The following is a 24,557-nucleotide window of genomic DNA, read 5'->3' as shown; positions in this document are numbered from 1 at the left end:
GAGAGCACCCAGAATCATGTTTGCAGTAACCTCCAACTTCCTGCAAGCTTGCAGATCCCAGATTCCAGTTCCTTAAAACACATGTTTAGATGCTCATCAAATAAAAGTAGAAACATGATGGCCAACTCTTAGCTCACTCACCGTCAGTTACCTCTACCCATCGTATTATTCCTTCTGCTAGAAATACACAACCCTGAAATGTCCTGTCTGTCCAAATTAGATTTTAAGCTCTTCTGAGGGACTATCTATTGAATGTTAAACATACAGCGCTGCATATGCCTTTCAGTAGTAGTAGCAGTAATATGGCTCATCCAGTCTGCCCATCGACATCAACCACTATCTCTTCTTCTCCCTAAGAGATCCCACGTGCCTGTCCCATGCTTTCTTGATTTCAGACAGAGTCTTTGTCTCCACCACCTCTACTGAGAGACTATTCCATCTCCACCATTTCTGTAAAGAAATATCCTCTATAATAAAATCCTAAGCGCGCATGTGCACTTAGGACGGTGTGATCCCTGCCACCGTGGTCTCTGGGTCCGTGCCAAATTCCATATTCGAACACGGAGGCAGGGAACACGCCGGCGACTCCCACCTCCTGCCCTCACTCACCAACCGCTGCCGCTGCCACCACTGCTCCTCTTCAAAGCAGCCTGCTGAGGTTCGCGGCCGGCTGTAGCGAACCTCGCAGGCTGCTCTGCATTTCCGTAGCACGTTCCCTCTGATGCACGGGATCGCGTCAGAGGGAACGTGCTACCAATGTGCAGAGTGGCCTGCGAGGTTCGCTACAGCCACGAACCTCAGCAGGCTGCTTTGAAGAGGAGCATCAGTGGTTCAAAGACACCAGGAAGCTGGCTGCAGGGGAGCAGGTAAGGAGTGCTGCTGGACTGGGGGAGCAGGGAAGAGGTGCTGCTGGACAGGGGGGAGCAGGGAAGAGGGACAGGGGGAGCAGGTAAAGAGTGCTGCTGGACAGGGGGAGCAGGGAAGAGGTGCTGCTGGACAGGGGGAGCAGGGAAGAGGGACAGGGAGAGCAGGTAAAGAGTGCTGCTGGACAGGGGGAGCAGGGAAGAGGTACTACTGGACAGGGGGAGCAGGCAAGGGGTTTTGGTGGACAGCCGAGGAAAGAGAGAAACAGAAAGAAAGAAAGACAGATGGACACACATATCTATTCTAGCACCCATTAATGTAACGGGCTTAAAGACTAGTTTCCTTATATTGCTCTAAATAATGATCTCATATTTTAATACGGGAAGTAGATTACATGAAGGATGGAGTGGCTGCAGATCCTCTGTCTAACCTTGAAGATTTATTACTGCTTAAGGCAGTCACAGTCGATGGAACATATAATAATTTTACTCAAACTAATATGGCCTCAGTCAATAACCTGATATTTCCAAACAGAATTCGCCAATACAAAAGTTGAGCTGATATTAGATATAGTTGGGAAAACATGTCTACTCATGATAATAATAGACTAGAAGCATTAGAAGTGGTTATGGGTAACAGAAGGACTAAGCCCACATCAATTTATCAATATAAAAAAGGGACTATAAGAATTTAAACCAGATCTCATGTAATGCAGAAATAACCCTGGAGGAAAAATATATACTGACTGAATGCTTAAACGCATGCTCAGTCTGTAACAAGACCCTGATTTTAAGAGACCTAATAACCAGCTACAAGCAAGTATAATTGGCATAACAGAGTCATGGATTTCAGATGAAAGTTCCCCTAGTTTAGTTGATCTCTGCCCGTCAGGATACAGATTGATTCATTGTCCTAGAATATAAAAAAAAAGGCAGAGGATTTCTTTTAATATATAGATCATTCCTTTCCTTAAGGTTGTTAGATAGCTGCAATGATCAAGGATTAGAATATATGCTCTGCAGTATGAAGAATCTTGAAGGAGGGAAAGATCTGGGTATACTCTTGATTTACAGACCACCTGGGAAACTGGAACAAGATAGAGGATAAGCTATTTAATCTGATCTCTCATTGTTCCACAATTTTTAACTAATCTAATAATTCTTGGGAATTTAAATCTACATCTAGAAAGTCTTGAAGATCCTAACGTTCGTGCCTTCAAAAAGCTGCTAAGCCAGTCAAATTTTGATACTTTCCCATGTGTCCTAACTCATAAACATATATATTGAGAGAAGTTGGCTTAGGGGTTAGAGCCCTGGCCTATGATACAGAGGTTTAGGGTTCAAATCCCAGGCCATCATTAGAGAGAAAAAACTTTTTTGGAGGAAGGAATGGCTTAGTAGTTTGAACTATAGCCTCAGCACCCTGAGGTTAGGGTTCAAATCCAATCCTGCTCCTTGTGGCCCTGTGCTAGTCACTCAAGCCTCCATTGCCCCAGGTACATTAGATAGATTGTGAGCCTACCAGGACACAGTAGCGTAGCCATGGTGAGAGGCATCCAGGGTGGTGGTGCCCCTTTCCTGCCCTCACCCCCTGCTCCTTCACTGCTCATGCCTGCTGTGTGTGCTGCCTGCTCCTTCCCTGATCCCACCTGTTGTGCATGCCCCCCCCCCTCTTGTACCTCTAGTTGAAGTTGTTGCTCGTGGCGGTCAACAACGTACTCCTCGCTACCCCATTGGTTCTCTCTCTGATGTCACTTCCTAAGCCTGGCACCCGGAAGTGATGTCAGTGGGAGAGCCAATGGGGGCATGAAGAGCACGTTGTTTACTGCCGCAAACAATAACTTCACTTAGAGGTATGGGGGAAGGGAAGGGGGGTGAGCGTGTGGAGTAGAGGAACGGGAAGAGAAGGGGGGGGCAGAGAGGAGGAGGGGTGCCGGCGCCAAGGGTGGACCGCCTCTCTCACCCCCCTACTTATGCCACTGCCAGGACAGATAGGGAAAATGCTTGAGTACCTGATTGTAAGCCTTGATAGGCGTAATATAAATAACTAAAATAAATAAATAAAGGTGGACACTGCTTAGATTTCATCTCAGTTATATCCATAGGATTAAACTTTCCCTTGATAGGCCATGTTCATTGGGAATCAGTCATCTGGTCTGATCACTATCTTTTACATTTCTATCTAAAATTGCCCAAAGTAAATCCATCAAAAACTAAAGATAAAGAACCTATGAAAAGGCTTAGGGCTAGATTCACTAAGCAAACCGATCGTGTATCAATCGGTTTGCGATCACTTTCCAACTACGGCTCGATCCACTAACCGTCCTCCAGACCCCATCTGCACCCGATCCTATCTGCGCATGCAAATGAGTAAAAAAAGCATGTACACTTCTCCCTCATTCGCGGTTTCAGCATTCACGGTTTCGATTATGCAAGGTTTTTAGCTTGCTGGCTCCTCCCCCCAAATTACATCAGCTTGCACAGAGAAATCGCTGATTCCAAGTGCTTACAGAAAAAATCACTGATTCCCAGCACTTTGTTCACCGTGTTTTGCCTCTCCTTCAGAAACAGGCCAGGTCTCCGACCATGTTATTCGCGGTTTCACCATATTCACGATGGTTTTTATTAGGAAATAGCAAATAGATATTAAAAAGTTGTTTGTGGTTTTTCAGTATTTGCGGTTCTGTTAATCCCATATCACAGCGAATACAGAGGGAGAAGTGTAAATTTCTTAAGGCATCGATTCATGAAACTATTTCGTCCAAACTGACTGGTCTTTCCGATCCAAAAAGTTTCGACTGTTGAGGATCTCGCCGACTATTCCTGCCTAGCAACTGCTGCGTGCATGTTAAGAACCCCATTAAAAATATATATCTACCTTGCAAAAAATCCAAAATATATCTAAACTTTAAATATATGTCAACTTTCATGTAAATAAGCGTTAGGAAATATTTTTGTTATTTTTTTGGAATGCGCATAGCGAGCGCGGGAGTGAATCTCGGATTTGGAATGAGCATGGCGAGAAAATTTCAGATTAACCCCGTGCTCTCCTTGTGCATTGTACATTTCATATATCAATGTCAAATTTAAAAAAAAAATCAAAAATAACTTTTAAGGGCCAGCTATCCCTCCCCCCCCCCTTTCTTCCAACTAGATTTTGGCGTGCATCTGATGTTACAGGGGTCGCCTTTGGTTGCTTCGTGCTTCAGAGCAGAAAGAGCCGCACAGCCTCCTGGGATTCGTAGGCTGTATATAACAGCGCGTGATCCCAGCGCATTCAACTGCTGTTAACTGTTGTGCCTTCTAGCATAAAGAGAGGTTGGTAAAAACTACAGTTCTTATATTGCATTTTTTATGACAACAATGCTTTGCGGTAGGTGCATTCGGAGCCCGCCAATGACGTCCGTGACGCCATTTCTATACAGTGATGCTCTAAAGAGCTAACGCATGCGTTATGTGCTTCAAAACCAACAAGGATACAGTGCGCACATGAGTTGATTGATGTTACAGCGAGACGTGTGCACGAATGGGGGCATGTTTACTATTTGATTATTTGCATGGACAAGCTTTACTGAATTGATCGGCCAGAATGACTCGGAAACAGATAGGACACGAATCGGATCGATTTGTGGACTTTATTGAATCTAGCCCTTAGTAAGATACCAGCAGAGTCATTCTGGAATGGAAGAGTGGAATAGTTAGAACTGGTAAACAAAGAAATAAGGCCCTAATCATCTGGCAGGCACTTACAACATCTGTTCTAGACAAGATTGCCCCAATTAAGTGTATAAAATCAAAAGAGAAAAATGACTAATGGTTTACAGAATCATTATCAGCCCTTAGATCAAAGATAGGAAGACTAGAAAGAGTCTAGAGGAAATAGCAGACATGTGAAGAGAAAAGAAATAAAACAATATAATTATCTTGGCGAATTCTTTCATCATTTCAATTCACCTCACGTAGCTTTTCATCGTTCATTTTATCTTGTGTGCACCATCGCTAATTTTTGTTAATTTATCCTAATCTTTTCTGTTTCCATCTTCTAGCACCCATTAAGACCCTTGAGAAAGGCATTTTTAGTTTTGCACAGTTCGTGTCGGGTCACCTGTAATTTTATAGTATATATTATTTGTTTCTTACTGTGGGTCATAAGTGACTGTTTATATCCTTTGCGGATTGCTTTTATGTTTTTTGGATGTTTATTATTACAACAACTGATGAAAATAGATTGGCATGTTATTTCCAGGAAAAGATTAGATCAGTAAAAGAGTCATGTACACATAGCATGGAAGACAGTATTGAAGAGGACACTATAGATTAAGATAATAGGAATGAAGGGATACCAGCTGATAAATGCTGGAAATAATTCATAACTATTACTTCTGAAATAGTCTCAGGTCTCTCAAAAAAATCTTGCTGCTTATATGTCTATCCAGCCAAAATGCTAGAACATATACCTTCTGGTTTGTTATTATGGCTAATCTATGCTTAGTTAAGAAAATATATATGTAAGAGTATCTCTCAATCAAAATACAAATAAATATGTAGGTCATCTGTAGAAAGGAGGCAGGACCTCCTTTCTACAGACCATGTTATTATATGTCATACCAGCCAATGGCTGATGCAAATTGTGTTTTTAATCATCGGTCCTCCTCCAGCACCTCCAATGCATGTGCAACATTCAGCAGTATATTAAATATTGTGCAAAAACAGCAACTCATCTATAATCTAATTATCAGAACATCAAAAATTTATGAATAGAAAAACCACTTATTTTAGTGGTCACAGGAACTGATTCTGACGGGCCCGTTTCACCAAAACGTCTTCAGAGAATCAGACCAAAGTTCTTAATACAAAACAGACCATAGTGCTGCGTCTTGAAAGGCCTGACCGTCTGTGAAAGCGCCTATGTAATGGCTTAGGCAAGGGTATATATCTACAAACAATGGAGTCCTTTTTAGCGCATGCTAAATGCTAACACGTCCATAGGACGTGTCCGTAGGACTATATTATATTGTCTTTCTGTTGCTTATTTTGTATTTTTCCCTTTTTGTTCTACTTTTCTATATTGATTTTGTATTTCATCTCCCCCCCTTCCTTGTGTATATAAGTTTGTAAAGTTAAATTTTAAATTTTTAATGTCATTATGTATTGTTCTGTAATGTATTGTTTCCCATAAATTGTAATTTTAATTTGTTCATCGCTTAGAAATATGATTAAGCGATTAATCAAAACAATTATTAAACTTGAACTTAGTGTTAGTGTTTAGTGCTTGCTAAAACAGCTAGCGCGCCTTAGTAAAAGGACCCAAATATCAGCTATTGCATTGACCCTAGGGACAGATTTAACTAAAGTTGAAAACCTCAGACCAGTGAATTCTGCGTTAATATACAACTAACAGTTTATCTAAATTTGGCAGAAGAATTTCATAGTTCACAACATGTTTTTTCGGGCTATGCACAGTACAGAGACCTTGGTGCTGGAATTAACATCAAAAGCAAAATCCTATGTAAGACTGTACTGCTGCAGTTTGATACTGTCGTCTACCCTCTACTACTTCCAAAGCTGAGCGAACTAGGATTACATGGAGTGGAACTAAAATGGTTTATGGAATTTTTAGGGAATAGAACATATGAAGTAAGAAAGGGCTGCAAAAAGTCTCAATACTGGAACGCTTTCTGTGGTGTACCACAAGGCTCACTACTATCTCCCTCCCTGTTTAACGTATACTTAAGGGCCTTAGGTAGGAGATTTGTTCTTTCCAAAATTTATATATTTTCATACAGTCTTCAATAATCCTTGAGTGCATGGACACAGAAGAACTTCCTTACACTTAATAAACTGAAGACCAAGGAACTGTGGTTTGGAGCCTACGATTCATTACTGCATTCAAACTTAGTGTTGATTTCAGGAGAAAACCATTAGACTGTGAAAAGATCCAAAGTTCTGGGTTACAGAATGACACAGTGAAAAAATTCATCACCGTTCCTGTCTGCAGATAACCACAGGAAACAATCCCTTGTCATTCTTTAGTTTCTATCTCAATCTCAGTCCTTCTACACCATCATTCTTCAATGCAAGGCTTGAGGGTCAGTGGTTGTGCCCATTCATATTCTGATTCTTCCCTCTTTCCTTAAAGAATGACATGGCGCGTTTATCAGCAGGGACAGGAATAGTGATAAATTTTGGCATCGTGTCATTCTTTATTCTGGGTGTCATTCTAGACTCATGCCTAACCTTTGAAACTCAGAATTGTTTTAGACTAATTGTTCAGGCTGTTTGTCTCCCAAATTTAGACTACTGCAACACTCTGTACGCTGGAAGGAATCTAAGAGATTGCAACTTCTCCAGAACACAGCAGCTGGACTAATCTTTTGATTAAGTCACTTTGAAAGAGCAAGTCTGCTATTGAAAGAGCTACATTGATTCTCAGGGACTAATATTTGATATCAAGATTATAGGTTCATTCTATAACTTCAGAACAGCAGTGTTTTCTAGCTCCCCAACAAGTCCATCGGAAAAAGCTATTTGAGACTACCATCGAATTTCAGGGTCCCAAAACTTGGAATAACTTACCATTGTATCTGTGTCAGATCTCTTCCTACCACCCTTTCAGGAAAATGTTAAAGACTTATCTCTTCTCTTTGTAATTTGTATAATCGTCATTCAATTGTAATCTAAGAATTTTAATGTAATTGTACCAGAAGATTAAGGAATCTTATTGTAAACCACAATGGATCTTTGTTAAAATTTGCAAGATATAAGAAATTGTATTGTATGGTATGGTATGATAGACCTTAAATACCTATGTGGCATAAATATTCATGCAGCCAGTCTCTTTCAATTCAAAGGAAACTCCAGGGTGAGAGGGCATTGGATGGTGATAGGCTCAGGTGTAATCTAAAGAAATACTTGGGGGTAATCATCAGTGAAGACATGAAGACTGCCAATCAAGTGGAGCAAGCTTCATCTAAGGCTAGACAAATCATAGGGTGTATACGTAGGAGTTTCATCAGCCGTAAGCCTAAAGCCATTATGCCATTATATAGATCCATGGTGAGACCGCATCTGGAATACTGTGTACAATTCTGGAGGACTCATTACCGCAAGGATGTGCTGAGAATTGAGTCAGTCCAGCGAATGACCCCCTGGATGGTCTCGGGACTCAAGGATCTTCCGTATGAGGAACGGCTGAATAAACTGTGGCTATACTCACTCGAAGAACGCAGAGAGAGGGGAGACATGATCGAGACGTTCAAATATCTCACGGGCCGTATCGAGGTGGATGAAGATATCTTCTTTCTCAAAGGTCTAACGGCAACAAGAGGGCATCCGTGGAAAATCAGGGGCGGGAAATTGCACGGTGACACCAGGAAATACTTTTTCACCGAAAGAGTGGTTGATCACTGGAATAGTCTTTCACTTCAGGTGATCGAGGCAAACAGCGTGCCTGATTTTAAGACAAAATGGGATCGTCACGTGGGATCTCTTCACAGAGAAAAGTAGGGGAGGGTCATTAGGGTGGGCAGACTAGATGGGCCGTGGCCCTTATCTGCCGTCTATTTCTATGTTTCTATGAATTCAAGAAAGTGTGGGACAGACACGTGGGATCTCTTATGGAGAGAAGAAGATAGTGAATGCTGTGGATGGGCAGACTGGATGGGCCATTTGGCCTTTATCTGTCATCATGTTTCTCTGTTTTTATATTACTACTACTACTAATCATTTCTATACACGCAGCATTGTACATTACATTAACCACGTAAGAGAAAATCTCTGTTCGACAGAGTTTATAATCTAATCAGACAGACAAACAGGACAATTGGGGTAGGGAATTACAGAGGGAGTGTCAAAATAGACATGGGTACTTTACAAGTAGTTTGGAGTTAAAAACAGTCTCAAAAAACTGGGATTTTAGCCTGGATTTGAACACTGCCAGAGACAGAGCATGACATGCCAACTCAGGCAGTCTGTTTCAGGCATACAGTGCAGCAAGATAGAAGGGGAAGTGTCTGTAGTTGGCATTAGAGGAGAAGGGTACAGTTAAGAGAGAACTTACCTGATGGAAGGAAGGAGTATGGTGAGAGAGAAAAGTGGAGAGATAATGGGGAGCTGCAGAGTGAACGAACTATTATCTCCTTGTGTACCTCCTAATTATTAAGTGCAATGTTATAGAATATGGTCAGATTGCTATGCACCTAAGTTTCAATTAATGTCAATTAAGACTCATAATTGGTAATTATCAGTGCTGACTAAGCCTATTAATCAATTAAGTTAGGCACCTGACTTTAGGTGGACTTTTATATCTTTTGCTATGTAAAATTCTCCGCATTCTTTTATATTGCATTTTATAATTTATGTATTTCTTTTTTAGTGGCTTTTAATTGCTGTTTTTTAAATAACTTGTACTGCTTGTATCTTATCCAATTGTTGTGAACCGCTTAGAACTCCCGGGTATGGTGGTATATAAAAATAAATTTATTATTATTATTATTATTATATAATGTAGAATTTGCCAGCAATGTTCATTTTGTAAGTCCACCCATGTCCCACCCAAGATCAGAGATAATTTTGTTACATATTCTAAGCTGAAGAAACTAGAGAATTATTTAGGCATCTGAATCTCAGGTTGTTGATTTTCCTTAACATATCTAATATCAGATGTTGTGCGGAGATCCCAGTAAAGAAACACATCAGCGCTTTCAGGGAAACTGAGGAAGAAAATTGACTCTGCACAATTTAAAATTGACTCCGTTTTCAGAAGGATCTCAAGAGGAAACAGTTTAACTGGGCATTTTGTTGATTACAATCACCCTGGAACCAGACTGAGATATTAAAGTTATTCTTCACACATTAGCAGAAGCTGTTCCTGAGCTGTAAGATTTGGGTATTTCTGGATTTTTGGTTATGCACCAGAAAGTTGTTACCCTTGGCATTGGATTGATTTTATGACATCCATACAAATGTTTATTTAAACGAGGGAGTAATAGATTAATTTCTATGACCTTGGTCTGCTTTCAAATTTTCTTGATTCTGAGTTAGAGATAAAGCAGTAAAGATTGGTGTCATGTGCTTTTTAATAAGTTGGTGGGTTTGTCATAATAATCTCTAGTTTTTTTCCTGGTCTCTCCATTGTTTTTCCAAAATCCTTCATCTTTGGTCCTGGACCCTCCCCTTTCTTTCCTGACCTTCCATTTTTCTTTCCCAATTCCATCCTTCTTCTTGAACCCACCATGTCTTCCCAGACACTCTTCTTTCTTTCCTGATCCTCTATTTTCCTTCCTCAACCCTTCCTTTGCTCTCTGACCCTCCATCTTTTTTCCCCTAATCTTCCATCTTTCTTCCTTAACCCTCTGTCTTTCCTGACCTTCCATCTTTCTTCCCACATCCCCTGTCTTTTTTTTTTTTCTGAACCTCCATCTTTTCCCCAGCCTTTCCCCTTTCATTCCAAACCTTCCATCATTTTCCTAGACCCTCCCATCTTTTTTTATTGACCCTCTCATTTATAATAGGCTGTACAGAGAGATGTTTGTGGGGGCGGTTTCTTATGGAGATTGTTATTTTTGTTAGATGTTTTTTCTTAGCATTTCTACCTCCACTTTCTTATTTTCAAGTGTATCTTGAGATTGTATTTTAAAATTGCATCAATAAGAAATATTTGGAAATGATTATTGGTAAAATTAGCAAAGAAACTGCAGCTTAGCTGCTAAAACCAATCAAAGAGCAGCTTCAGAGACATAAGCAAGAATGAACCAGGTACAAAGAATCTCTCAGACAGCAGCACTGGTCTTCACTTTATTTTATTGAAAAATATGGTTCCCTCTGGGTTTCTGTCTGTATATATTTATATTATATGCATATAGATGTTCAGACTGTGTCACTGACTACATGCAGGTAGCATGTGTTCATTTCCACAGTATCACTTTCTCAGATCCCTTGGCCATGCTGCTCTTTTCAGACTCAGGAGCAGGGCCAGTACATGGGTACCTTAGGTAAACCTTCAGCTTTGCTCCTCTTTCAATTAACTTTCAGGCCTGTGCCTTAGCAGTAGCACAACCAGACTTCAGTTTCTGGGTGGGGCTGGGGATAGACTGGGTGGGCACAGCTCATGCATTTCTTCTTTGCCTGACATCACCCCCCAGCAGTAAAATTAATACCTTGGCTAGAAGGGATCCTCATGCTCTACCAACGGAAGAGTTCTTTCTGGAATTCCTCCCACACAAGTTGTCACAATGCTGGGGCAGTTGGTTGTGCATTTCCAGAAGGGGGAGTTGGCATTGGTGGCTGATTGCCACAGGGTGAGGCAGCTTGGAGGAGGCTCTGGAGAGGACTCTTCAGCTGGTGGGCCTTGAGAATCCTACCAGCCAGACTAATGATGTGTGCTGCTGCTGGATGGCCCCCCTGCCCACCCATGGCTATGCCACTGCTCCTGAGATACTAATACCAAATCAACCACCATGATCACCCCATCAATCCAACCACAATAGCTCTGAAATTGTACATTGTGTGGGGTGAAAAGGCATAAAATACATTTTAAATTAAATCATACTTGTAAACCTTTTTTTAAAATTTTGTATATATGAGAACAATTTCCAGAAGCCATTTATCCAGGTGGATAGACTATCCTACAGGTAAAAAGTTTGTGCTGATACAGTAGGTCTTTGAGTTTGTATGTGATCTCAGGACCTGTTTTGCTTTGACTGTAGCCTGCTTTTCTTTTTCTTTTTTTTTTTTTTTTGCACCCCTTGGAATCTGCTGCCCTAGGTGACCACATAGTTTGTCTAATGCTCAGGAGAAGGCAACAAGCAATCCAGAAAAGGGATGTTCTAGATACAAACAGCTGTTCCCAGAAGGTGCTGGATCTTAGCTCAGAGCATAACAGTTTCTGGAGCATTACACTGAGCTAGCTCCATTCCCCACAGTCAGGGGAGTTAAGAATGATGGTGTGCTCTTACTGGGGTACAGTAAACTTTCCCCTGCATGGAAGCCCAGAACACAGTGGAAAGAGGATTCCAACAGTGTACAGTAAACTTGCCCTCACAGGAAACAGTCTTACCCTTCCCCCTCCCAGAAGTTGCTCTGGCTGTAAATTTCCCTTCTCTCTATGGGAAGTTCCCAGTGAAAAGAAATAAAGAAGGCTGGTCTGTCTGGGGTACAGATTTCACTATGATACAGCTGTCACGGAGACAGTGCAACACAGAAGCTGGTTACAGCTACAGGAAAACACAAGTCTAGACACATCCCAAGATCCCCAAAGTAGGCAGAACCCTAACTGCAGAAGAAACAGCTGTTTGCAGGGATCCAAAGCTACAGTACCAAGTAAACCTGACAAAAGCCATTACTGTACATAGAAAGAAGTGGCAAAGAACTATCAGGGCAAAGCGAGAACCAGTGTAGAAGCTGAGGCCAGCAAAGTCCTCTTTAGTGTTCCTCCTCCCAGGCATGAGACTCTTGGGTTGTGAAAACATTTGCAATAAAAAAATAACCCAGCAACATTAGAAAACATACAAGAGACCAATGCATGTCAATCCTGCCAGTGAAGCAATCTGGAAAGCTTTGCAAGAGGTTATCTTATGACCTGCCCTGCCACAGGAGGGCAGTTGTTCACAGCTCCTAAAATGGATTTATGGGTAAACTAATTTCAAGTATGGGGGGGGGGGGGGGGAGGAGGAGGAATAGGTCTGCTTACAGCATGACTGTTAGGAATTTGCAAACATCTACTTGTATGGATGAACCATTTCTGACCTTAGAGAGCAGTAAAGATTGCTTGGATCTACAAATGCAGAGGTGGCCACATACAGATGGCAACTGTCCACTCTTTCAAACAGAAGATCACAAAAGCAAACTACATCACTCATTGGAACTTTCCTGTTATTCACAAATTAATGTATCCACTTAGCAATCATTAATTTTTTTTTATGATGGGGTTTCAATCACAGTGAGTTCTGACTGTTAATTTGTTTGGATTCAGCCCCTTCTCTGTCTAGCAGAAATTTGGGAGGATCCTGAGTTCTCTGCCAAATGGCTGATTTAAGGCCTAGTTCAAGGCTTTGCCAGTACCCAGAATGAACGAGGCAGCCATGCCCTTAAGCTGGTTCTCAGAGTCCACACTTTCTATTAGCTTGTCTTGCTATCCCATTTCCTTCTTTACTCGGGTTACTATGCATGTCCTCTTTTAGAGGACTTTTCGGGTGTCCGGATGCTTTTAATCAAATGGAGTGTGTCCGGGTTTAGCTAGTTCTCTTGACTCTCTCATCTACCTCCTCCCCGGCTGCTGTCATTTTGAATCTTTAGGTAGCCGACAGTGGCAACGAGGGAAGCCTGCTGCCGTCGGCCTGCCCCAGAAGCTGGCTCTCTGCAGGTCCCACCCACATGGGAATAGGAAGTCGGTGCAGAGAGGTAGCTTCAGGGGAAGTCGGGAGCTAGAGAGAGGTTGTGAGGGGAAGCAGCATCTGAGGTTGGAGGAGGGAGGGAAGGTTGAAGAATCGACATCGGAAGGGGAGAGGGCTGGAGAAACAGCATGGCAGGAGGGTGGGAGAAGCATTTTGCAAAGGAGGGAATGCTGGAGAAAAGAGCATGGGGGTAGGGTAGTGCTGGATGGGCGAGCAGAGACAGAAACATCAGGAGAGGAGATTGGAAAGAGAGAGAAGGAAGAAAGAAATACCCACAGGAAAGGCGGGTTGGAAGGAGGGAGAGAAAGAGAGAAGCCCCCGTGGGGGGAGGAGGGTTGGGGGGATAGAGAGAAGCACTAAAAGGGTACAGAGGATAGTAAAGGAGACCAAGGAAATGGTTGAAAGGTGGAGGGCATTGGCAGGGCTGTGGGAAGAGTGTGAGTGGGCTGTAGATGAAGTATGGGCGGGGCCACATGTCCTCTTTTTTGGTCTTCACAAATATGATAACCCTCTTCTTTACAGTACCAGTGTGGAATTAAATGATAATCCACCCACTTTTGTTTTGCTACCTGTCACATTCTCCTTCTAAATTAGGGAGGCTTCTCTGCTTAGTTCTTTGAGGTGTGTCAGAAGTGAGACTGGTTGTGTCAGAAGATATGCTACAGCTAGAAGTGAGAAATGCAGGAACCTGCTATTTGGCTGCTAAAAGATAATATTTTATCATTTGGAGTTTAAAATTTTCAGTAAGAAAACATTTTTTAAATTCTTAGTAGGTGCATTCTCTTCACCCTTCCTCATTTTTTTCTCTCTCCTAAATCCTCAAGCCCTGCAATTCTATCCCCATATCAAATCCATTTCCTTACACTTGGGGTGGTTAAATCTGCTCTCGCTGCTAATGCTGAAGGATGGGCATACCCCTTCCCCCACACACACTTTAGAAAGTGAAAGGGTCTCATCATGCCCCTTTTTCCCTTCCAGACCTGCTGTTTATAGCAGTGGCAGGACAGGACAGAAACAAAGAATATAGCCAAAAAGGGCCTCCCAGTTCACCCCATTTATTCCACTGATATCTGGCTATTCCCTCTCCTCTGTTTTGTCACAGGCTTTCTGTTACTATTTCTGTGTCTACCACCTGCCCCAAAGGCCACTGCCCTTTCTTTCCACTCCCTCACAGGCTCATACCACAACCCCTGCTTCTCTCCTGACCTGCTGAAGCTTGCAAAGCATTAGGCAGAGCAGAGACAGCAGGGCAGGGTCAGCAACCCTTCACTATCCCCCCCAAATCAGATCCTAATTCCACCCTACTTTCTGTTCTAACATTTCTGATATCTGGCTGCTATCAACCTCCTTTTGGGCCCAGCAATCTGACCCTCCACTCCTATAAGCAAAAATAGGAAGAACGCATTGTATCACAAGAGGCATCATCACTGAGTTCTCCAGAGTACATCATCACTCTGCAGAAACCAAGGGGCAGGCAGGAGGAAGCCTTAGAAACATCTCGCTCCAACTTAGGTGCACCCACCAAGCCACCAAACACCATCAGGTGTTGTCCATAATGTAAAAAGCATGGGCTGGTGAAGGGAAAGCCCTGCACAAGGCTCAAGGAAAGGGCTATGAAGTTCCATCTCATCCTCAGGGATTTAGGGAATAGCAACAGGTCTGACAGAGACCTGAGTTGGCTTGAGCTCATTCCTGCAAAAATAGATAGGGGACACTATGCTCCATCCATTCCAAACCTAAAGGATCACAAAATGAAATTCCTGTGAAGTGCTCAGTTTGACAAAGGCTGGCAGCCAGTGCCCTAAGTGATCAGGGCCAATAGCTGAAAGCAAGTGTACCATTGTTACTGCAATTTAGCAAGTTTCAGCTTAATGGACAACTTTTACATTTTCCCTCCGGGCCACAATCATAATTCTTCACATATTCTGTGATCTCAAATGTCTCCATAGTAGGCCAAATGTGCTTCCCTCAGAATCCAAAAGCACCTACACTCTAGGAAAAGTCTGAGATGGAAAAAAAATGTGCTATTGCAAGACAGAAGATGCAGAATGAGTTTTTAAATGCTTTCACTCAGACTTACATCTCTTCACAATTAACAGTAGCCAGGGACCAATTACAAGACATTACTAAAACTATAAAAAGCCAATTCCACATCCTCCAATTATAGCCAGAATCTTCAATCAACCAATCAACGAAGAGTTTAAATGTGTAGGTTGGGTCACATAGTTCTTTCAAGCAATGGCAGTGTTCTGTCCCCATATTCATGTGAGCAGATTCCTATATGGAGAAAATGTAAACAGAGTGTATTTCTTTAAGATAAGATCCCAGAGTGTACTGTTGTATGCTCTTGCAACCCCCCCCCCCCCCCTTTTCTCCTGGCTGCTTCTCCAGTGTGTGGAGATAGCTGACTCCATTTTAGAGCTGCACATGGCTATAGGAAAACATTGTTCCTCATCTATTTATACCTTTGAACCTGCTAGTCTAAATACAGCTTAGTGGGCTAAGTTAGAGCACAATATTATTACTTCACAGAGTATGTGAAAATGCAATATTGGACTTGTATAAGAAGAACTTCCTTGAGATCAACTGAACTGTAAGTTTGTTAATTTCTTTGTTTTGGATTTTGTATTAAAGAAAGTTGTTTAAGGAATACAGAGTCCAGTTTGATAATATTAAAGGTTTTAGGCTCAATGTCTGGGATCCTCTGGGAAAAGCCCAGTGACAGGTAGCAAAGAAATACAATGGTATTTAAAGACATCTCTCCTGTCACTGGTACGTGAACATCAAAGGGGCAAGATACACACCGGTTACAGTATGTATCATAAGAAACTGCTGATTTTATATGCAAACTTTGTGGTGTAGAAATATTTAACACAATTGTTAGTTGTGTTTGATGTATTTTAAGTGAAAAGGGCAAACTACAAGGTATAATGAAACAGTTGACACCACCAGGTCACAGTGAAGTTGCACAGTGTTTGCTTTGAAGATAGGCTGTAACATCAGGCGTTCAAAGTTCATTTCATGGTTGCTGTTCCATACTGTTGCATTACTGCTGATATGTGGATGATTACTTTGTTTTTTTCATCTCGGATCTTTCCCAAAGAGCAGGTGCTTTTGGCCTCTGAGGCAGGCACATGATGTGCTGAAACAGCAGCAGTGTCAGGCAATGAAGTTTGGCCTACTGTGGAGACATCTGAGGTCACAGAACAAGTGACAAATATGATTGTGGCCTGGAAGAAAATGTGAAAGTTGTCCATTAAGCTGAAACATGTTAAACGACATTTATAAAATTCTAAATGCTCTCTTGACATGGCACCCAGTCTAACAATGAACTTGCTGTGAGCTATTGGTAGAAGTTCTTGTCAAACTGAGCACTTAATATATAACCCCTTTACATTAATTTCTGTTTGTGAACCTATAGATATAGGCTGTATGGAATAAAGGGTCACCCATATAGTTTTGTAAGCACATTTGCAGATGGTATGTGTACACTGTGTAATCCCATTTGTAGCTGTGGAGCCATAGGGGCATTACCAGCCCCCTCTGCTGGTAACAAGTTAGCAAGACAGAGTTCTAGGCAAAACACATGGCATCTTGGACACTAGAGCACACAGCAGGTCCTGACATACTACCTTCAGCACATAGAAGCTGATCACGAGTCACGACTGACCTAAAATGCAGAAGACTTGGAATGGATACATGACCATATGTCTATTATTTGCTTGGTGTAGGTGCTTTGGCCCATCTGGGCTCCTTACATCACGCTGACTAATTCTTACAGAAGTAGACTAAAGGAGTATGTGCTGTAAAATAGGGGGAATAAAGCTGGCAAGGAAAATTAAGATTTTAGGAAACATGATTTGATCCGCTTTTAAGCCTTGCCCTTACAGTTACAGAAGAAGGCAACAATGGAAAAGTCCAGTCTAGGTGTCAAATGAGACATGGTAACAGAGAGAAGCAAACAGAAGCTGCAAGACTTGGGGAGAACCTTTGGTTGGGACAATAACTGGCCATGCCCGTCAACTTTGAGAATCTAATACAGCTCTTTTAGGTCAAGAAAGATGAGTACCCAGCATCCACCATCTTCCAAAAGTCCTCAGTTATATCATCAAAACAGGATGCAGGTGGTGTGGGACCTAGGGCTGGCCTGCAGTGCTTCCAGCAGAACAACTGACATGCTACAATGATCATGTGTGCACATGCACATGTGTGTAAACATTCCAGAAACAAGACTTACACAGCAGCAACACTTACAACAAGTCCAGAGAGCAATGTCCACAGATATGTATAGGTATAAAAATCTCACTTATGCACCAAAAGCACAATACTGCATCACAGAAAATAAAAAGGAATCTACACACCGCAAGCACTTCTAGCCCACCATTCGGCTCTAGGGCCAACCAGTGCTCAGCGGTGCCTCCAGACCTGCTCCAACATCTGGTTAAATGTTTCCAGTCCAGAGCTCAGTGGTGCCTCCAATCCTGCTCCAACATCTGGTCAAATGCCTCTAGTTCAGAGCTCAGCGGTGCTTCCAGTCGTGCTCCAATATCTGGTCAAATGTTTCTGTGAAAACACGCACACACCAGGACCCCAGGGTACGACAGAGTGGCCTTTACTCTTCCACAGAGGATGTTCTATGGAAGAAATGCTAACACTTCTCTTCTTCGAAAACCATTCATAAATAGAAAGAAAGGGACATGTGAAGTTTTCCCATGAAGCAGGAGTGTGTGTGTGTGTGTGTGGGGGGGGTGTTCTTCAAAGAATGACTGCCCCATTCCTTTGTCTGAAAATCCAGCACTCGGCACATAGAAAGGACAGCTGGTTCTGGGTGCAAAGTGAGTGAGCTAAGGGCACAGTCTATCATTAAAGACCGTGAAACAGAGTCGAAGAAACCCAGACAGACAAGCTTTGTTACCGATCTGGTTCCATGGCACAGAACGTCTCACTCTGGCACCTGTACAAGATACAGAGGTGGGATGAAGTTCAGCAGAGATAAAGCACACGATGCTGTACTGAATACAGTGAGACAAGTGGTGCCTGCAGGCAATATTGTCCTTCTATAACCTGATTAACAGTTTGTCTTCTGGAAATACCACAGATACGCAGGTCTAACATCACTATGGGCCAGCCTCAGACCTTTACACTAATATGCCAAGGGGACCACGATGGATATTCCAGCACATCTGGAACTGCAGGGGACTATAATGGAACATTTACCCCCCTCCCCTTTTACAAAACCACAATAGCGATTTTAAGCACAGGCTAGTGCGCTGAATGCTCTCCGCTGCTCCTGACACTCTATGGGCAGGGCAGAGCATTCAGCACACCAGCCTGCGGTTTTGTAAAAGGGAGGTGGGGGTTTGTGGTCAAAAATGTATCAAACTCTTCCTTTATGACAGTGGTGTCAAACCCGTGTCCCCCAGGTACTATTTTGAGGCCCTCGGTATGTTTATCATAATCACAAAAGTAAAATAAAACAGGTTCTTGATCATATGTCTCTTTAGCTATAAATTACAATATTATTAAGACTTAGCCAAAAGGAAAGATTTATAAACTATAAAGAGTTTTACCTCATGCAAAATTGTCATTTCTTTAATAAGACATTAACTTTTTTTTTCTGAGGCCCTCCAAGTACCTACAAATCCAAACTGTGGCCCTCCAAAGGGTTTGAGTTTGAGACCACTGCTCTATGACATGTTTAGGACAAAAGTCTTGTATCTTAATCAAGCATTAAAACTCAACAAATTTAAATAAAATAAAGGAAGCACATTTTCCTGTAAATGCATAAAAGATGTTAAAAGGCAGGCAGTGCAGAAAGCTAGAGCTGGAATCCCTGATATAACGGGATATACTATAATAAAGAGTAGACAATGGTAGATAAAGACCCATCTAATTTGCTCTATAATGTGGATAGGGTTGTAATTGCCACTCTATGCAGTTTATTCCCACATGCCTTCATTTAAGGTTGTAACTGCGGCTCTTTGAAGGTTATTCCATCCTCCCCATGCCTTCATTTAGGGTCGTAACTTCTGCTTTGTGCAGGTTACCACGCCTTCACTTGGGGTTGTAACTGCTGCTCCATGCATGATATTCCTCCTTCCCATGTCTTCATTTAGGGATGTAACATCTGCTCCACGCAGGTTATTCTCCTCCGCCTCCCCATGCCTTCATACTCACTCCATTTTCCATGGAGAGTGGGGGGAAGCTGACTTGGGGCTAGATTTACTAGAGTACGTCACTGCATGCTAACATATTAATGCCTGCTTTTTCCTGCCAGGAACATTTTATTGGCATCAGTAAAGCACTTTCATAAATTTAGCCCTTGGTGAGGGGATAAGAAGCAGAGCATGACAGAGGGACACATTTTTCCCCATCCCCATGAGAACTCATTTTCCAGGCTCGTTCTGGTGAGTTTTTTTTCCTGTCCATGCCCCATTCCTACAAGCTCTGTCCTCATCTGCACAAGCCTCAAACACTTTAAAATCATGTGCTCGAGACTTGTGCGGTTAAGGAAGAGCTTACAAGAATGGGGCAGGGACAGCAATAAAACTTGTGGGGACAGGACGGGGAAATTAAGTTCCTGCGGGGACGGGAACAAATTTGTCCCAGTGTTATTCTCCGATGATGGAAGTTCAATGTAAATATGCCTTGCACAGAGTTTAGCAATGTGAACTCCCCCTAGTGGCTTTCTTTGTTACTTGTTAAACAGCTTACAAGGCTGCTGTTTTTTATGTAACTCACTTAGGCCCACTTTTACAAAACCGATTACTGAGGCAACCCACAGTAATTGTTCCAAATTGGAAATGAATTGCCATACAGCTTTGTAAAAGGGGGGAGGGGGGAATAGAATGCAAGATAAATTTTTAAAAAGTGCATCATTTTTGGCAGACAAATTTGATACCCAGAGACAACATCCCGAAGCTGGGATTTACCACTACTTAGGCCGCTGTTGACCTCGGTAGCGCAATCACGTAAGTCAGAAGAGGGGCAGAACCGCACCAGAGGGAACGTGCTACCGAGGTTAACAGTGGCCTGCGAGGTTTACTACAGCTGGCCGGCGATAGTCAACAGGCTGCTTTGAAGAGGAGACCAGGCGAAGGCAGACGCGAGTGAAGAGCAGCAATGGCGGCGGCAGCGGTTTGAGCTGGCGGTCCAGAGAAGACCAGAAAGCCGGGATGGATGGAGGATAGGAACGGCGGGCCAAATCTGAAGGTGAAACCGGGAAGAAGAAGGGGGGAAAACATACAGGCCTTTGGGACGGGGGCGGGCCCTGGTGTAGAAGTACTCGGAGGGAGAGAAGGAGGGTCCAGATGTGCATATGATGGACTGAGTGGAGGGTGGGGTGGGGTGGGTAACAAATAAAACAGAGGAGAGAGAGAGAGATGGTGGGCAATGGGATGGAGGGAGGGAGGAAAGGAACAGAAAGAGAGAGAAGTTGGACACAAGGGATGGTGTGGAGGGGGATTAGAGATACTGGATAGGAGGGTAGTTGGGAAGAGAAATGGAGAGATGGTGGACCCTGGGGTGGTGGGGAAGGAGGGAGAGATGCTGCATGAAACAACAAAAGGTAGAAAAAATAATTTTATTTTCTGTTTTGTGATTACAATATTTATTTTGTTTACACCACAGAGCCAGTGTGGGGTTGGAGACGTAACCCTATACTTCTACTAAGGCTAAGCCTTAGTCACTTAGGGGTCCTTTTATTAAGGAGCCCATTTAGCGGGCACTAAATCGGTTAGCGTACCTTAATTAAAGGACTCCTAATTATATTAATAAAAAATTCAGCCCGCAACAGCCTTTTTTTCAGATCTCGGCCCTTTATGTGATTGAGTTTGACCCCTGACTTAGATCCACATGTCTGGAATTTACAGTATAGCAAGTTTTCAATAAACATAAATTAAGCTGGAGAATGCAGGAGGTTTCTCTCATGGGCCCCAGTCATATCTAACACCAGCTCTGGAAGATATATATTCCAAAAAATGGAATCACTAATTAGAAAATAAAATTCTATTTTCTATCTTTGTTGTCTGGTCATTTTATTTTTCTAAGTCTGTTGGTCCCAGTCTCTGATTTCTGCTTTCTTCTGTCTTTACTGAACTCTCTTGCCAGGGTCTCCTTGTCCATTTGGCTTTTTTTTTTTTTAATCCATGTCCACAATCCATCTTCTCTCTGTGTTGCTATTTGCCATGTCCAGTTATCTCTTCTGTGTCCCTTCCCCCATCCTCTCACCACGTTGAGCATCTTCTCTCCCTGTGTACCTATTTTTGGCATATCCAACAAAATACTTCTGTGTACTTTCCCCCTTCCCCCCCATGTCCAGCATCACTCCTTTGTGCTCCCCTACACTTGCATCAGGGCCAATATCTCTCTTCCTTCCCTCTTGTCCTCCCTTTCCCCTGCCAGTATCTCACTCTCTTTCTTTTCCCTCCCTCCCGCCCAACCGCCCCACTCTCTAGGGATCCAAAAAATCTTCCGCGCTCCTCCCTCCCTCCTGTTCCATCTCACTGGTCCAGCGTCTCTCTCTCTCTCTTCCTCCTACCCCTTGGTCCTGGCATCTCTTCCTCTTTCCTCCTCCAACTCTATCTCTCCCCCTTTCTCCTATTATTACTACTACTGTTATTTCTACAGCACTACCAGACGTACGCAGCACTGTACAGAGTCACAAAGAAGACAGTCCCTGCTCAAAAGAGCTTACAATCTAAACAGACAAACAGGATGTCATGGATGTCCTTTCCCTACTCCCACAGCACAGCATCTCACACTTTCTCCACCCCTGTGGTTCTCCAGATTTGTTTGTGACTGGTAATGCTGCAGAGATGCTCCTGTTTCAAGCCAGCCTGGGGCCTTACTCCTGCTGCGTCTCTTTCCTGGAAACTCGAAGTAGCATCAAAGGAGGTGGGATGGGGAAGAAAAAGGGCTCTGAGTCTGAGGCATCCTTTGTGGAAACAGCAGTGTCTCTGCGGTACTACTGGTCACATACAAGTTTGGAGGACCATAGGGACAGATAAGGTGAGATTTTGGGTTGCAGGGTAGAGAAGAAAAGATTGAAAACAGATGCCAAACTGTCAATGGGTGGGGAGGACCCGGGGATGTCGCACAGCTTACCCTGCTGGGTTTTACTTTGTGACAACTTTCTTTTACGGGGTCGTCATTCCCCTGTTGTGAAGTTGTGTGAACTGAGGGTCCACCCACCATTACAAAACTTGTAATTCTTTGGGAGTTGGGGGGGGTTCTTTTTCGTTGCTGCCGCCAGAATCTTCAATCTTTGGAGAAACATGTTGTTGTGTTGTCCAGTCTTTTCTCCTATTTGATTATTTTTTATTTAAAACTGCCAATGGGAAGCAGAGATCTGGGTATGTAAGTGAAATGAGACTTGAATGCATGTGATTTGGCATTTATGAATACCATCAGAAAATGTTCTGTCTGCGTGGCGTGTTTCTTACATTAGGGAGCTGCATTCTTGCACTAGGCATTTTTTTTTCTTTTTGCTCAGTTAGGCCAGTATAATGAGCCATTTTACAGACTGACTTTCACATGTGGTATCCTAGGGAATTCGGTAAACAGAGGCTTTCAGAGGAGTACTACAGAGACCCTATGACCTAACTTCAATTGTTAATTCCTGCCTTTTTTGTTCAAGTGACTAATCAGGTTCTCCAGGGCTGCAGGAGAAAACTGGATGTTGGACAGGGCTTATACCTACCGGAGCTCAGCAACTCTGGACACTATACAAGTCCATCATAGAGAGATAGAGCCTGGACAATGGAGGGATCTGCCTTGGAACCTTCCTGGAACTCCTGTAGAGTCAGCTTTCCATCAGCATTCTGGGTAAAGATAAAAGAGATGGTGAGTACCAGCCTCCTGCCATGTGACTCCCAGAACTGAAATAAACATAAACATTAAAAACTCACTTCTATACCGCAATACCGTTAAGTTCTATGCGGTTTACAAAAGAGAAAGGTGAATATAGTAGATGGAATGCTTCAAATACCCAAAAGATCTAGTAAACAAATATGTTTTTAAAAGTTGCCTGAAGTGTTGATAAGAGTTAGAAGACATAATTAGAAGATTCAAATCCTTGTCCCAAGAAGCCGCTTGATAAGACAGAAGGCATTGATGATATCTTTTAAATTTACAGCCTTTAACAGATGGAAAAGTGAATAGAGCATGTGAATGTCTGAAATGTTTTGAACTGGCAAATGTGAACAAATCCAAGAGATATTTGGGTATGAGGCCTGCTAACACCTTGAAGCAAATACAACCAGACTTAAACTTTACATGGGCCTTGACTGGCAACCAGCAACTAATGCAGTTGCCGAAAGAATGGTGTAACATGATCAAAGAGTAAAGAAACAAAAACCCAGGAAGTGAAGGTCCATTTCCTGCAAGAAGGGATGTAGGTAAGTGGGGCTACGATCCATAGCCCAGAATGACAGCCTGAGAATGAACCTTAGACCCAAGGATTCAGCAATCATAGTGATAAGTGGAGGATAGGGAAAGACAGACTGCATGCACCCTCTCCTCATCCTACAGTGTACCTTGTCCATCATGGCAAAAATCCGGTCCACCCTCTTCTCTGGCGTATTCTCCTCCTCTGGGAGCTCCACTGTGTTTCCCTACAATATAGGGATGGTGAGATGACATGGAAAGAGATGGAGAGATGGAGCAGGGAAAAATAGGGTGAGAGAAGTGTGGGGGAAGAAATCTGTTATTTGAGTCAGCCTCTTTTTCCCTTTTACATAACTTTGTAATAGAGCCTTCCCACACTAGGGTATAGCTATCTGAAATGCAGCTCTCATCCTGACTATGGACTCTGGGCATTGGCCTCAAGATTCAGTCTTGCTCCAGAGTCTTAACTTCTTCCTTTCCTCACTCATGTTCTTCAGCATCAGGGGGGAGTTATAGACCTACCCAGCACCTATCCCTCTTGTGATTCTATCTTTATCCTGGACCTCCCTCGTATCCTCCAGCACATGACCTCTCTCTGACTCACCACCATCTGATAAATGGCATCCACAATATCCAGCATCTCATTCCTGGTGATATATCCATCATTGTCCAGGTCATACAGCTTAAAGGCCCCTGATAACAATAATAACAATAGTTACTATACATGGGATTATCTTTTGTAGGGTTGCCAGATTTTATGATCGTATAATCCAGACACCCTAGACCTGCCCCCAGGCCTGCCCATCTCTGCCTCAGTCCCGCCCTAGCTCCTCCCCCGCTGCCTGCTTTGGTTGGGCAGGAGGCAATCTGCGCACGCACGGATTGCCTCCTGCCCGACACGATTGAGAGGAAGCTT

The 24,557-nt window shown here is 42.9% G+C and overlaps 1 protein-coding gene across 2 annotated transcripts in view; it reads right to left on the bottom strand.

Annotated features, from left to right (window-relative positions):
* Window positions 1-1,425: 1,425 nt before the first annotated feature.
* NCS1 (neuronal calcium sensor 1) overlaps window positions 1,426-24,557 on the bottom strand; it is a 78,169-nt gene continuing 55,037 nt past the window's right edge. The window contains exons 5-8 of one of the 2 annotated variants that reach the window (XM_033961352.1): window positions 24,246-24,334; window positions 23,791-23,868; window positions 22,956-23,076; window positions 1,426-1,776 (exon numbers count right to left, since the gene is read on the bottom strand). In XM_033961352.1, the coding sequence (XP_033817243.1) occupies window positions 22,978-23,076; window positions 23,791-23,868; window positions 24,246-24,334 (266 nt within the window). In that variant the 3' untranslated portion in view covers window positions 1,426-1,776; window positions 22,956-22,977. Of the gene's footprint in view, window positions 1,777-11,418; window positions 18,210-22,955; window positions 23,077-23,790; window positions 23,869-24,245; window positions 24,335-24,557 lie in introns of those variants that run through there. The other variant, XM_033961351.1, reaches the window with a different exon arrangement.

Source organism: Geotrypetes seraphini, chromosome 10 (genome assembly GCF_902459505.1).
Source record: "Geotrypetes seraphini chromosome 10, aGeoSer1.1, whole genome shotgun sequence".
NCBI classification, from domain to species: domain Eukaryota; kingdom Metazoa; phylum Chordata; class Amphibia; order Gymnophiona; family Dermophiidae; genus Geotrypetes; species Geotrypetes seraphini.
The sequence above is the reverse complement of the archived record's forward strand: the minus strand, read 5'-3'. Positions and strand labels throughout refer to the sequence as shown.